This window comes from Oryctolagus cuniculus, chromosome 6, assembly GCF_964237555.1.
Source record: "Oryctolagus cuniculus chromosome 6, mOryCun1.1, whole genome shotgun sequence".
Lineage (NCBI taxonomy): Eukaryota > Metazoa > Chordata > Mammalia > Lagomorpha > Leporidae > Oryctolagus > Oryctolagus cuniculus.
The window spans coordinates 119,556,999-119,569,334 of record NC_091437.1 but is presented as its reverse complement, the minus strand read 5'-3'; the positions used below and the strand labels follow the sequence as shown (position 1 = coordinate 119,569,334).

General features: G+C 40.5%; 1 protein-coding gene across 2 annotated transcripts in view; it reads left to right on the top strand.

The window, feature by feature from the left end:
- CDH17 (cadherin 17) overlaps window positions 1-10,936 on the top strand; it is an 81,914-nt gene extending 70,978 nt beyond the window's left edge. For both annotated transcript variants that reach the window (XM_002710691.5, XM_070075290.1), the window contains 3 exons: window positions 7,991-8,107; window positions 8,243-8,356; window positions 9,990-10,936. In XM_002710691.5, the coding sequence (XP_002710737.4) occupies window positions 7,991-8,107; window positions 8,243-8,356; window positions 9,990-10,090 (332 nt within the window). In that variant the 3' untranslated portion in view covers window positions 10,091-10,936. The remainder of the gene's footprint in view (window positions 1-7,990; window positions 8,108-8,242; window positions 8,357-9,989) is intronic.
- Window positions 10,937-12,336: the final 1,400 nt, after the last annotated feature.

The window sequence follows — 12,336 nt, the reverse complement described above, 5'->3', positions numbered from 1 at the left end:
GATCTCTTTCAATATTGCTTGTGTTTTTACATCTTAGTGTAGTGATTTTTAGTATTCATATTAAAGGTATAAATGATTTATATACCATGTTTACAATGTTAGAGCCTTCTGAATTTGTTTGCAATAGTTACTGTTACCTATGACTTCTCTACCTTCTGATATTTTCTTATTTGTTAACCTCTCTTTTTTCCAGTTTGAAGAACAGGTCCGGTGGAGATAAATTCTCTCAGCTTTTGTTTGTCAGGGAGTATCTTTACGTCTTCCTCATATCTGAAGGAAACTTCTGGATTCAGTATTCTTAGTTGACAATTTTTTTCCTTCAGTGCTATGAAAGTCTCTTCTCATTCCCTCTTGATTTATAAGGTTTTTGCTGAGAAATCTGCAGTCAGGCAAGTTAATACCCTTTATGGTGCTATTTGCTTCTTTTCTCTCGCAACTCTGAGAATCCCCTCTTAATCTTTATCATTGGAGGACTTGATAATAATATGTCTGGGGGGGGGGATATGGTTGGATTGAATCTGACTGGTGACCTTTGACTGTCCTGTGCCTGGATCCTTGTATCTTTCTCTAGGTTTTGGAAGTTTTCTGGTATTATTGAATATGCTTTTGACCCCTTTGGTGTTGCCAAATCTGCCTTGGATCTCAATAACTTGAATATTTGTTCTTTTCATGCTATCCCATATTTCCCATGAGCTTTCTTCATTCCTTCTTTTTTTCTCCTTCATTGTGTATTTTCAAATAGCTTATTTTCAAGTTTGTATTCTTTCTTTTGCTTGATCTATTCTGTTATTGACGCCTTCTGTAGCATTTTCAGATTTCACTTAGTGTACTTTGCATCTGCAGGATTTCTGCGACTTATATAGTTACTTCCATCTGTCAAATCTGTTAGAATATTGAAGAATTCCTGTATGCTCTCAAGTTTTGTTGGATTTCTTTAAAACAGCTATTTTGAAATATTCATGTGGGCATTTGTGGGTTTAAATTCCTAGATGGCTAGTTTCTGGCACCTTCTTTCACTCTTTAGGAGAGGCCATGGTTCCCTGGAAATTTCTGATGCTTCTTGGTATACAGCATTGTCTGAGCATTGAAGGATTTATTATAGTGACAGTGGCTGTCCTAGACATTTTATTTAAATTTTTATAAGCTATACAAGCTCCATGTAGTTCATATATATAGATTTAGGAACATAGTGATACTCCCCACTCTACCCTCCCTCCTGCCCATGCTGAAACACTCCCTCTTCCTTCTCCCATCCCCACTCTTGATTGTCACAAAGATCTACTTTCAGTTTTACTCAATGATCGTCCCAGAAATTTCTCTGAGCCTGTGATACTTCTGTTATTTTAGTACTAGATATCACCGTAAGTTGTGGTTTGCCCCCAGGTTTGCTGTTGATGTGTTTTTACTCGGTCTTAGCAATACTTCCAAAAGTGAATTTGTCCCAGATCTACAGTTGAAATATTTGTATGAACTAGGGAAGTGCCTAAAAATGGGTAGTCCATCTTACAAGCTACTTCCTGGACCTGTGGTAGGCTTGGACTCCTTTCCCTGTGTCTGAAAATGCCATGATGCTGGATCGCATTGGGAGCCCTCAGACCACCACATCTAATGCAGCCTGGGGGTTGGGCAGTGCTCACCCTGCTGTTGTCTGTTGCTGAGGTGGGCTAGCTTCCCTATGTCTGACCCTGGGGATGCTGGCTGGGGTACAGTACTACTTCACCTGGCTCAGAGCGAGCTGGATCGGAAGTGGAGCAGCCGGGACTCAAACTGGCACCCATATGGGATGTCGGCACTGCAGGCAGCAGCTTTACCCGCTATGCCACAGCGCAGGCCCCAGTACATTTCTTTTAATATGTCTAGTTGTTCCAATGCCATTAATTTCAAACATTGTCCTTTTCACATTATATTGTTAACCTTACAAAAATCAAGTGACCACACACACACACACGTACTATTTCTAAACATTCTTTTCTGTTTAATCCCATATGATTAAAAAAATATATTTTATTGGGCCGCTGCCTACAGTGCCAGCATCTGATATGGGCACTGGTTCTATAGTCCCAGATGCTCCACTTCCCATCCAGCTGTCTGCTATGGCCTGGGAAAGCAGTAGAAGATGGCCCAAGTCCTTGGGCCCCTGCGCCCACGTGGGAGATCCAGAAGAAGCTCTTGGCTTCAGATTGGCACGGTTCCCGCCATTGCTGCCATCTGGGGAGTTAACCAGCAGATGGAAGATCTTGCTCTCTCTGTCAAATAAACAAATGTCTTAATATCTTTTTTTTTAAATTTATTCAAAAGGCAGAATTAGAGAGATTTCTTCCATCTGCTGGTGTACTCCCCAAATGGCTGAGGCTGGGCCAGGCCAAAGCCAGGAGCCTGGAACTTCATCTAGGTCTCCCGTGTGGGTGATAGGGACTCCAGTACTTGGGCCGCCTTCCTCTGCTTTCTCAGGCTGATCAACAGGGAAATGGATCAGAAGTGAAGCAGCCTGGACTTGAATTAGTACTCATATGGGATGCCTGTATAACAGGAGGTGGCTTAACCTGCTGTGCCACAATGCCAGCCTAAACCATATGATCTTAATTACTGTGGCTATTTTTTTTTTAATGTATTTTGATCTAATTGAGAGGCCGAGGGAGAGAGAAAGGTCTTCCATCTGCTGGTTCACTCCCCAAATGGCTTGCAACGGCCAGAGCTGGGCTGATCTAAAACCAGGAGCCAGGAGTTTCCTCTGGGTCTCCCATGTGGGTATGAGGCCCCAAGGACTTGGGCCATCTTCTACTGCTTTCCCAGGACATAGCAGAGAGCTGGATCAGAAGAGGAGCCGCCAGGACACAAAGCTGCACCTGTATGGGATGCCAGCATTGCAGGCAGAGGCTTAGCCTGCTGTGCCACAGCACTGGCCCCTCTGTGGCTCATATGAAGAATTGAAATCAGTGTAATTTTCCCAGCTTTGTTCTTTTTCAACATTAGTTTATCTATTCTAGGTCTTCTGTGTTCCTAAACAAGTGTTAGAATGTTGCTTCCATTTCGGCCAAGAGAGGCCTGTTGAGATCATGACTGGATTGAGTTGTATCTCCAGGGGAGTTTGGGGAGAACTGATATCTTAACACAATTGAATGTTTCTACTCGTGAAGGTGGTGTACATCTCCATTGATGCAGATCTTTCATTTCTCTCCGCAATGTTTTTCAGTTTTCATTGTATAGTTCTTACTAAGCTTGCCCTCAGCATTTCATATATTTGATGCTATCTTAAAATTTTAATTTTTAAATATTTCTAGAATATGACACTGTAACTGATGACTTGTGGCTATTGGTCTTGTATTCTATAACTTTGCTGACATCACTTATTTTAGATTCCATAGATTTTTCTACGTAGTCAATCATGTTGTCTGAATACTGGCAAGTTTATTTTTCCTAATTATTGGCTAAAATATTCAGTCTAATGTTAAATAGACATGTGAGAACAGAAATATTTTACTTGCTCATGATCTTAGGGAGAAAACCTTTTTTTCACCATTAAATTATGATATTAACTAATGATTTTCCTTCTGTTCCTGAGAGTTGTTTTTTTCTTAGTTAGGAATGGATAGTATACTATTTAAAGTGATTTTTTTTTTTTTGCATTTAATGAGATAATTTTATGGTGGCTTGTGCTTTTTTGTCTGTTAAAAGTAGAACAATGTAATTCATCAATTGAATCTCAAACCAGCCATCCACTTCCAGGATAAAGCCCAATTAGTGATGAAATATTGTTATTTTAAAATAAACTGCTACAATTTTAAGCTTTTTTGCATTTGTATTTATGGAGGTTATTGGTTGATAGTGTTTTTTTTTTCTTTTTTGACAGGCAGAGTGGACAGTGAGAGAGAGAGACAGAGAGAAAGGTCTTCCTTTGCCGTTGGTTCACCCTCCAATGGCCACCGCGGCTGGCGCACCGCACTGATCCGAAGGCAGGAGCCAGGTGCTTATCCTGGTCTCCCATGGGGTGCAGGGCCCAAGTCCTTGGGCCATCCTCCACTGCACTCCCGGGCCACAGCAGAGAGCTGGCCTGGAAGAGGGGCAACCGGAACAGAATCCGTCGCCCCGACCGGGACTAGAACCTGGTGTGCCTGCGCCGCAAGGCGGAGGATTAGCCTAGTGAGCCGCGGCGCCGGCTGATAGTGTCTTTTTATTTATTTATTTTTTAATCAGAGTGCTGCTAAACTAGTAGATTGACTCAGAAGTGTCCCACCTCTTAAGTGATCTGGAAGAGTTTGTGTAAAATTGGTGTTATTTCCTCAAAGTTTGAGAGAACTACCAGTGAAGCCATTTCAGCCTCGAATTTTTTTTGTGGGAGAAGTTTCAATCCCAAATTCAGTTTCTTTAATAGATGTAGACATTCAAGTTATTTATTCTTGGTTGCACTTGTTAATTATCTTTCCAATAATGTATTTCATTATTTGCCTAGTTTATTGGCATGTTGTTTTTATCCTTTTGTTATCTGCAGATATGTAGTTATACTACCTCATTGTCAAATTATGGGTTTCTCCTCATAAATCTAGCAAGTTTATTAATTTTATTAATATTCTTGAAGAACTAGCTTTTTGTTTCATTGATTTTCTGTTTTGTATTCCACTTATCAGATCTTTATTATTTCCTTTATTCTTCTCAGGTTTTGTTTTATTCTCTTTTTTTAAGGTGAAAGTTGAAGGAATAAATTTGATACCTTTTATATAAGTATTTGGTGCTGAAAATTTATATCTTAGTTGTTAATTTAGCTGCTTTCCACAAAGTTTGATGTGTATGCATTCTCATTAGTTCAAAATACTTTATTATTTTCCTTTATATTTGACTCATGGGTTACTTAGAGACCATAAAGACACAGAAAATAATTCTCCAAATATTTGGAAACCAAATCACACACTTCTAATTTTATTCTTTCATGGCCAGAGAACTTTAGACTGGGATACTTTTAAATTTATCGAGACTTTAAAGGTATTTTTCCATTGTGTTCTGGTTTGTAATATTTCTTCTTTGTTCTCTTGAATATGTATCCGTTTTCCTCTGGATGCCTTAAAGTATCCTATCTCTAATTTGATAATTATGTTCCTTGCTATAGTTTTGTTCATTTTTCTCATTCCTCAGGTTTGTTCATCTTGAGTCTGAGGATTTAGAGTTTTCAGAAAAAAACATTAGCTCTTATGTTATCTGTCCCACTCCTGCCCGTCCAAATACACATGGCAACTGTCCTGCCTTCCAGGGTTCCAGTCACATATACATTAGGCTACTTGAGGTTGTCTCAAACTCACTGATGCTATGTTCACTTTATCTGTTTTTCTTTATTAAATTTGATAGTTTCTATTTAAAATCTTTGAGTTCACTGATTCTCCTTCTTATATGCCCAATTTACCATTAACCCTACCTAGTGAATTTGTCATAATCAAACCTTTTAGATTTGGGTCTTCTTCATATCTTCCATGTCTGTCAATCTTCTCACTTCTTGAATATATAAGATATATTTTTGACTGCTTTTTTGTACTTGCCCTGTGTCATTTCTGGGTAGGTTTCCATTGGTTGAGTTTTCTCTTTGTTAGGATTATATTTTCTCCTTTCATTGCGTGTCTGGCTTTTTAAAAAAGTGTTAAATGCCAGATATTGGATGCCAAAATTTTTGTATTCCCAGAAACCTTCTTGAGCCCAATTCTGAAATGCAGTTACATTTTGTTAGACAAGATCAGAGCAATATTTATTTAAAGGCTCATTTTTTCCTATGTGCTAAAGTAAAAACCTTTGGTGTGCTCTACCCTCTGCCCCAGCAATTCTGAGATTTTTCTACTGTGGCTCTTGGGAACAGAAGCTATTCCTGGTCCTTTATGATTCCAAAGATTGTTCTCTCTAGTCTTGTTGGGTGCTGCTTTCCCCACTTATGGGTAGTTTTCATATATACATATTCTCGTCGGCACTATGGCGACAGCATGGTGGCACAGCAGGAATTCAAGAGCTGGGCTTGTTCCACTACCAATCCAACTCCCTGCTAATGACGTGGGAAAAGCAGGAGATAACTCAAGTTCTTGGGCACCTGCCACTCATGCAGATGACCAAGACGGAGTTCCAGGCTCCTAGGTCTGGTCTGGTCCAGCCCTAACCGATGTAGCCATTTAGGGAGTGAACCAGCAGAGGGAAGATGTCCCTTCTGTTTGTTTTTCAAATAAATAAATCTCAAAAAAATAAAGACTGGGGGCTGGCGCTGCGGCTCACTAGGCTAATTCTCCGCCTGCAGCGCTGGCACACCGGGTTCTAGTCCTGGTCGGGGCGCCAGATTCTGTCCAGGTTGCCCCTCTTCCAGGCCAGCTCTCTGCTGTGGCCCAGGAAGGCAGTGGAGGATGGCCCAAGTGCTTGGACCCTGCACCCACATGGGAGACCAGGAGAAGCACCTGGCTCCTGGCTTCAGATCGGTGTAGCACTGGCCGTAGCAGCCATTTGCGGGGGTGAACCAAGGGAAAAAGGAAGACCTTTTGCTCTGGTTCTCTCTCTCTAACTCCGCCTGTCAAAAAAATAAAAATAAAGACTGGAGGCAAGTTGGGGTGAGGGGTCCCCTCGGCCACTTTCCGTGGCTCACTCTCCCCCTGAATTCTTCTTTGTGAACTTTTGGTTGTCCTGATCTGCTCTTATTCCAGCTCCATTACCTCCACTTAGGGACATCACTGGGCTTGGCCTGGGTTTTCTCTCCCTGCACTACACCTGGATATTCTCTCTGTGTAGTAAGCTGGGCCAATTGTAGGACTTCTATCATTTGCTTTCAGGGATCCTTATCCTTCATTGTCTAAAATCCAGTGGTTTCACCTATTTTGGTTGTTTTTGGTGGGATGGTAAATCTGGGCTCTGTTACTCCATCTGGGCTAGGACTGGAAATGTCTGCCACAATGATCTTTAGGTATAAAAACCTCTTCCCAAGTTCTGGAAAATTTGGGAATGGTACAAAAAAAGAATTGCAACAAGATCAAGATTATCTTCAGAAATTTGAAATTTTGTGTTACCTTGCACTAATTTTCTGTTAAAAAAAAAAAAAAAAGGAAGTAAAAATTATGCATTCCCTGTTTTGGCAGTGGAAGGGATTCTCAGACATACAGATGTTCTAACTTTCCCAAGGTTATATAACTAACCAGAGGCGGATTTGAGACTCAGGATTTGGTCTACAGATGCTCTGTCCTGTATTCTGCAAATCCCATGCTATATTGTTTTGCAGTCAATCTATATTACTTACATTTTATATTTACAAATTCAAGTACTTAGTAAAATTTATAATCCAAAGATCAATACTTAAAAGTGCTTTTAGCATTATGGACACTAATGGATAGTGAAAATCTGATTTACCAGACACAAAAGTTCCCAGCTGAGATAGACCAACATGACACTCTGCCTTTTTGTTTTAGCTGTCATTCTTTTAACAGAGGTTCTTTTTACCCAACGTTTTGCATGCTTGTGATTTTGTTGTTTAAAATGGCTCCAAAGCATGGGGCTAAAGCCTAGTTATCCCCGTGTGCAAGAGGCTATGATGTATGCACCCTACAAGAAAATACATAATTTAAATAAGCTTTGCTCAGGTATGAATTCCAGTCCTGTTGGTTATGAGTTTAATAGTGAGTCAACATTATTATTAAATAAGGTGTCTTTAAACAAATACACAGAAAATGAGGTGATGTATGGATCAGTTGATGAAAAGGTGAGCAGCATCTCACAGTAACCTAACCCTGTAATAACCCAACATAATTATTGGAAGTCATGAGGACCAACTGTACTTAGAATCCATTTCTACAAAGAACTCATGAATTTGTAACTTACGGTAAGATTTAGCTCTTTTTCCACTATGAGAAGATATTTGTGGAGGGATATAGGTGATACCTCGCAGGCAACCTGAGTATATCATGCAAAGGATGAGTTTTCTTCCTGCCCATCCAGGGGTCTGAAGTTGCATTTTCCTGACGTTCATTTTGCTCTGTTTTGGTAGGTACCCATGCCAGACTCTCTACAAAGCACACAAATTTTGAGGAGAGGGTTTATAACATCTCAGTCCGCATCAGTGATATGGGCCGGCCACCCTTGGAAGGGACTGTCACTTTACCAGGTAGGTATTTAGCCATGGGCAACTTAGGATAGTATCTGTAAGCATGGGCAGTTTGAAGGAATTCTTGTGTTTCACATGGGATTCTGCCACTTTTCACTTGAACATTTGCTCTACCAAACACTGTTCTGCTTTCAGTTACTTTCTGTTCATGTGTGGAAGAAAGGTGTTTCCGGCCAGCACCGAAACAGTCGGGAATACCCACTGTGGGCATGGCAGTTGGAATCCTCCTGACCACCTTTCTGATCATTGGTGAGTATAACTTCTCACAGTTAAGGATTTCTGTCCTGCGCTGGTCTGGTGGCTGCTCAGACGTCCACTGGTGATTTATATTCCTGCCTAGTGCCTGAGTTGACCACATCATATTTTCCAGGTTGGAAGACAGTGCATTAGTACCACCCTCTACCTATCACTGCATCATTGGTTAGTTTAGGAAACAGGAAAAGCTTTAAAGCATAAGTTTATTATGTCTGGTTAGCAAACTTTCATGATGGGAGAGGAATGCAGTAGCTGTGTCCCTGCTATGTGTCAGGCACCATGCTTGCAAAAACCAATGGCTAAGACATACCCAGATCTTACAGTGTTCGTCATTGTTGCAACAGAGACACATTAGCTTTCCCATGGAAATGCTAATGTACCTGAAATGCTGTAGAACTTCCCTTTGTATATCTTCATGACTGTGGACCCTGTTCTTTATGACCCAGAATAACTCTACTGTATCACAGCCTTGACTGCTATGGCCCCTGGCCACAAAGCAGAGTCCCCTCTTCTGTCTCACACTGGCGCTCCCTCCCTTCCCCCTAGAAACAACTCAGTGCTCACTACAGTAACTACCCTCTTTCAACTGTTGTCTTCAAAACAAATGTATTAGAAATATATATTCCATTAATTTATAAGCACAGTTTCATGTCCTTTCTCTCTTGAATGAAGAACTGGGATAATTGTAAATATTCCTGGTTGTTCTCTACCTCTGGCCTTTTCTAACCTTAACCTGCCAATGTGAACTCTTGATTATGGGTCTAACAGGGATCTTATTTCCTTATATTCTTAAGTACAAAGTCCTTATGACATGGCCGTGACCCACCCTAACATGTGCATGGTACCATCGTGTCTCCCTATGCACTACTGTGTACCTTTCATACCAATGGAGCTCTACTTCTATGCTTTTTCTTACAGTATTTGTTCTCGCATCTTGAATGGATTGAATTTCTGGACCAATTTTCTTATCCATTTAATCTCATAATATTACCACTAGTAAAGATTGCATGATTTGGGGGATATATAGAAACAATAGGACTTTAAGTGTCAGACCCCATTCTTTTCAAAACAGGGAATGAATTATTGCAAGATTCCGAATGAGTTTCTGAGCACATAGTCTTTTCTGCCATGATTCTTCCTGTAAACCTACTGACAGACTCAATTTCTTTAAAACAAATGAACTGAAGAACCCTCTTTTTTCACCATGGGCCCTGACTGACAGTACATATTTACTGCTGAGATGGGAGAAACCAGAAAGCTTAGGTATTTTAGGTTTTCTACTCAGTAGCATAGCCTGGATCCATAAAGAAGGGGAAGAAGGACAGGCATCAATATTTATTGAGGGTCTATATGTTCAGGAGCTCTGTAAGATGCTTATACTCATGCTTAGACTCAGGTTAGGAATGATTTTGAACTTGATGCACACTCATAGTTACGGTGGTATACTTACTTACCCAAAAAAGCCAGTGCCCGAGTCCCTCATTCATTAAGACAATGAGACTTTGTTTAACTACAAACAAAACGAAGTTACATGAGTCATTTTTTCCTACCAAGATACTGCTTCAGCAATGAATGTGACAGTACATTTTAAGATTCCATCAATTTGACCTTGGCTTCTCTCTTTTAGGGATAATTTTAGCAGTCGTGTTTATCCGCATGAAGAAGAATAACAGCAAAGATAATGTTGAAAATGCTCAGGCACCTGAAGCCAGACCCCTGAGAAGCTGATTTTGAAAGCAATGTTTAAGTTTATACATCAAGTGCTATTTCAATAACACAGCAGTTAGTCTCATAATTTTACTTTTCATCCAGCAGATGAATATTTACAGCAGAGGAATATTTACAGATATTCCTTCTTGCCATTTAATTTTATACTACTTATATGTTTCATGTGCCATGGACATTAGAGAGATTTTCCATTTTCCCATGACATTTTTCCCTTCTGCAAACCCCCAAACCAGAAATGTCTGTGGTTTTCTCCTTTGGGGAAGGATGTGCTGATTAAATTCCCTGTACATTTTTTTTTTTCTTCATCACGAAGATTTATCAGTTGTCTACTACAGAACTTCCTGGATTCCATTTATGCTTTTTCTCATTCCAACCTGTGTTCCCTTCATCAATATCTCCTTTGGTAGAGCTCACTGAATTTATAACATTTGTCAGAGAAAAGAAAAAAGAGCGGCCTCAGGAGGAAAAAATAAAAGAGCATCCTTGTCCCTTAGTACCAACAGGAACTCTTCTGTGTTGTTATTAACTGTCTTTAACCCCGCATGGCTGATGGGTGCTCTTTGACTGAAGTTCATCAACTTGGGGATTGGGGATGTATGGAACAAAGTTATTGTTTCCACAGAGGCCTCCTTCCCAAACCTCGGTACTGGAGCCAACAGGTGGCTCAAGTCTACTCACTACCCATCATGCTATATGCTGCATGTGTCGTCTCTATTTGTGTATTAATAAAACTTTGGTTATTATATATTTAACATGTGGAAGAAAATGAGGAAGCATGAAAGGAGCAGTGACAAAAGTCAAGAATAAATGTTGGTTGTGGTGGTTTTTGTGGCCCTGCTCAGTCTCTTTGGCTGTGTTTTCTGGTTCTTTTCATCTGTTTAGGGGATGGACTGCCTAACAACGGTTACCTACTGTTTATCAAAACTGCCTCCCCTGTAGAATTAGCACATGTGGAGAGCCCCACAGTAAAATAAAATTCCTTGATAATGGATCCAGGTGTTCTAGGGAAGTATGCCAGAAGTTTTAAATCCAAGAACCTTAGAAATGTCAAAGCATTCTGGACTTGGAGCTATCCTCCAGCTCCTGATTTGAACATGGAATTTAAACCATGATGAACCCAACTGTGAAAGATGTTCAAGCAGGCTAAGGGCTGGACTTTTCACAAATAATCTTCTTCATGATCTGTATTTTTAAAAGGCAAGATAAGTAAATATCCAGAGTCTGTTTTGAAGTGCTCAGGATCACTTTCTTCTATTATACTGTGCTTCAAACTCTAACCTGACTTTTCACACAGGGCTTATGGGAAGCTTAATGGTAAAGGTATCTCCTATCTTAGCTCACATTCAAAGACTAAAAAAAAAAATCCAAGAGTACCAAAGCAAATTTACTTTGCAGATTGTGCCCTAAGCTGAGCAGTAGTGCAACTTTCTCATCAGCTCTGCAAGTGTTTTACTTGTATGTTTTTAACCAGTGGGGAACTGTGGTAGGACATTTAGACCAATTCAATTCGCATTATTGCTTGTCCTGCTTATAGCATTGCTAAGACAGAGGCAGTCCTGAGGCTGCTCAGCCGTGGTGGACTCATGGCATCTCTCTGGGCTCCATTCCACACTGTGCAGGTGCTGGTATCACCTGGCAGCAGGCTGACCGTGCAGAACCGTGTAGAATCACTGATTAGGATTCACACTACTCATTCTGTTTCCTCCCCAGATAGGTCTCCCCTCTCTCTCAACTTTCTCATCCTTCTCTGGCCAGATCATATCCTTCTTAAAAGCTCAAACAGGTTTAAGTACTGGTCCCTCAGGGAAACATCCTGATTTCTACCAGATCATCAGGATACTGCATTATCTAAATTTCTACACTCTGGTGAGGAAAATGATTTCCTCAGCCAGGATCCATTCCCTCTCTGGGAAAAGAAGTTGGATTTCCCACTGGGACAACATCTGAGCAAGACCCCACACATAGTCTGTACGGTTTGGGTAGAGCCAACCTCTTGTGTTTCTGTTTTTCCTCTGATCTGGAGTTGAGCTCATTGAAATTCTTAGAAAAGAGCTTTATTTATCACTTGGAAATTCTAAGCTAACTAGAAGTAAACTTGTGACATTCTGGTTACCGTAAGAGATCAGTCTTCCCCAGAACGAAGACCACAGAGATTCCAGAGATGAGAGGATAAATTTTTCAAGATGTTCAGTACCTGGGTCCAGCTGAGTCTGAAGGCAAACTCATCCTGGACTTTTCTATCCTGT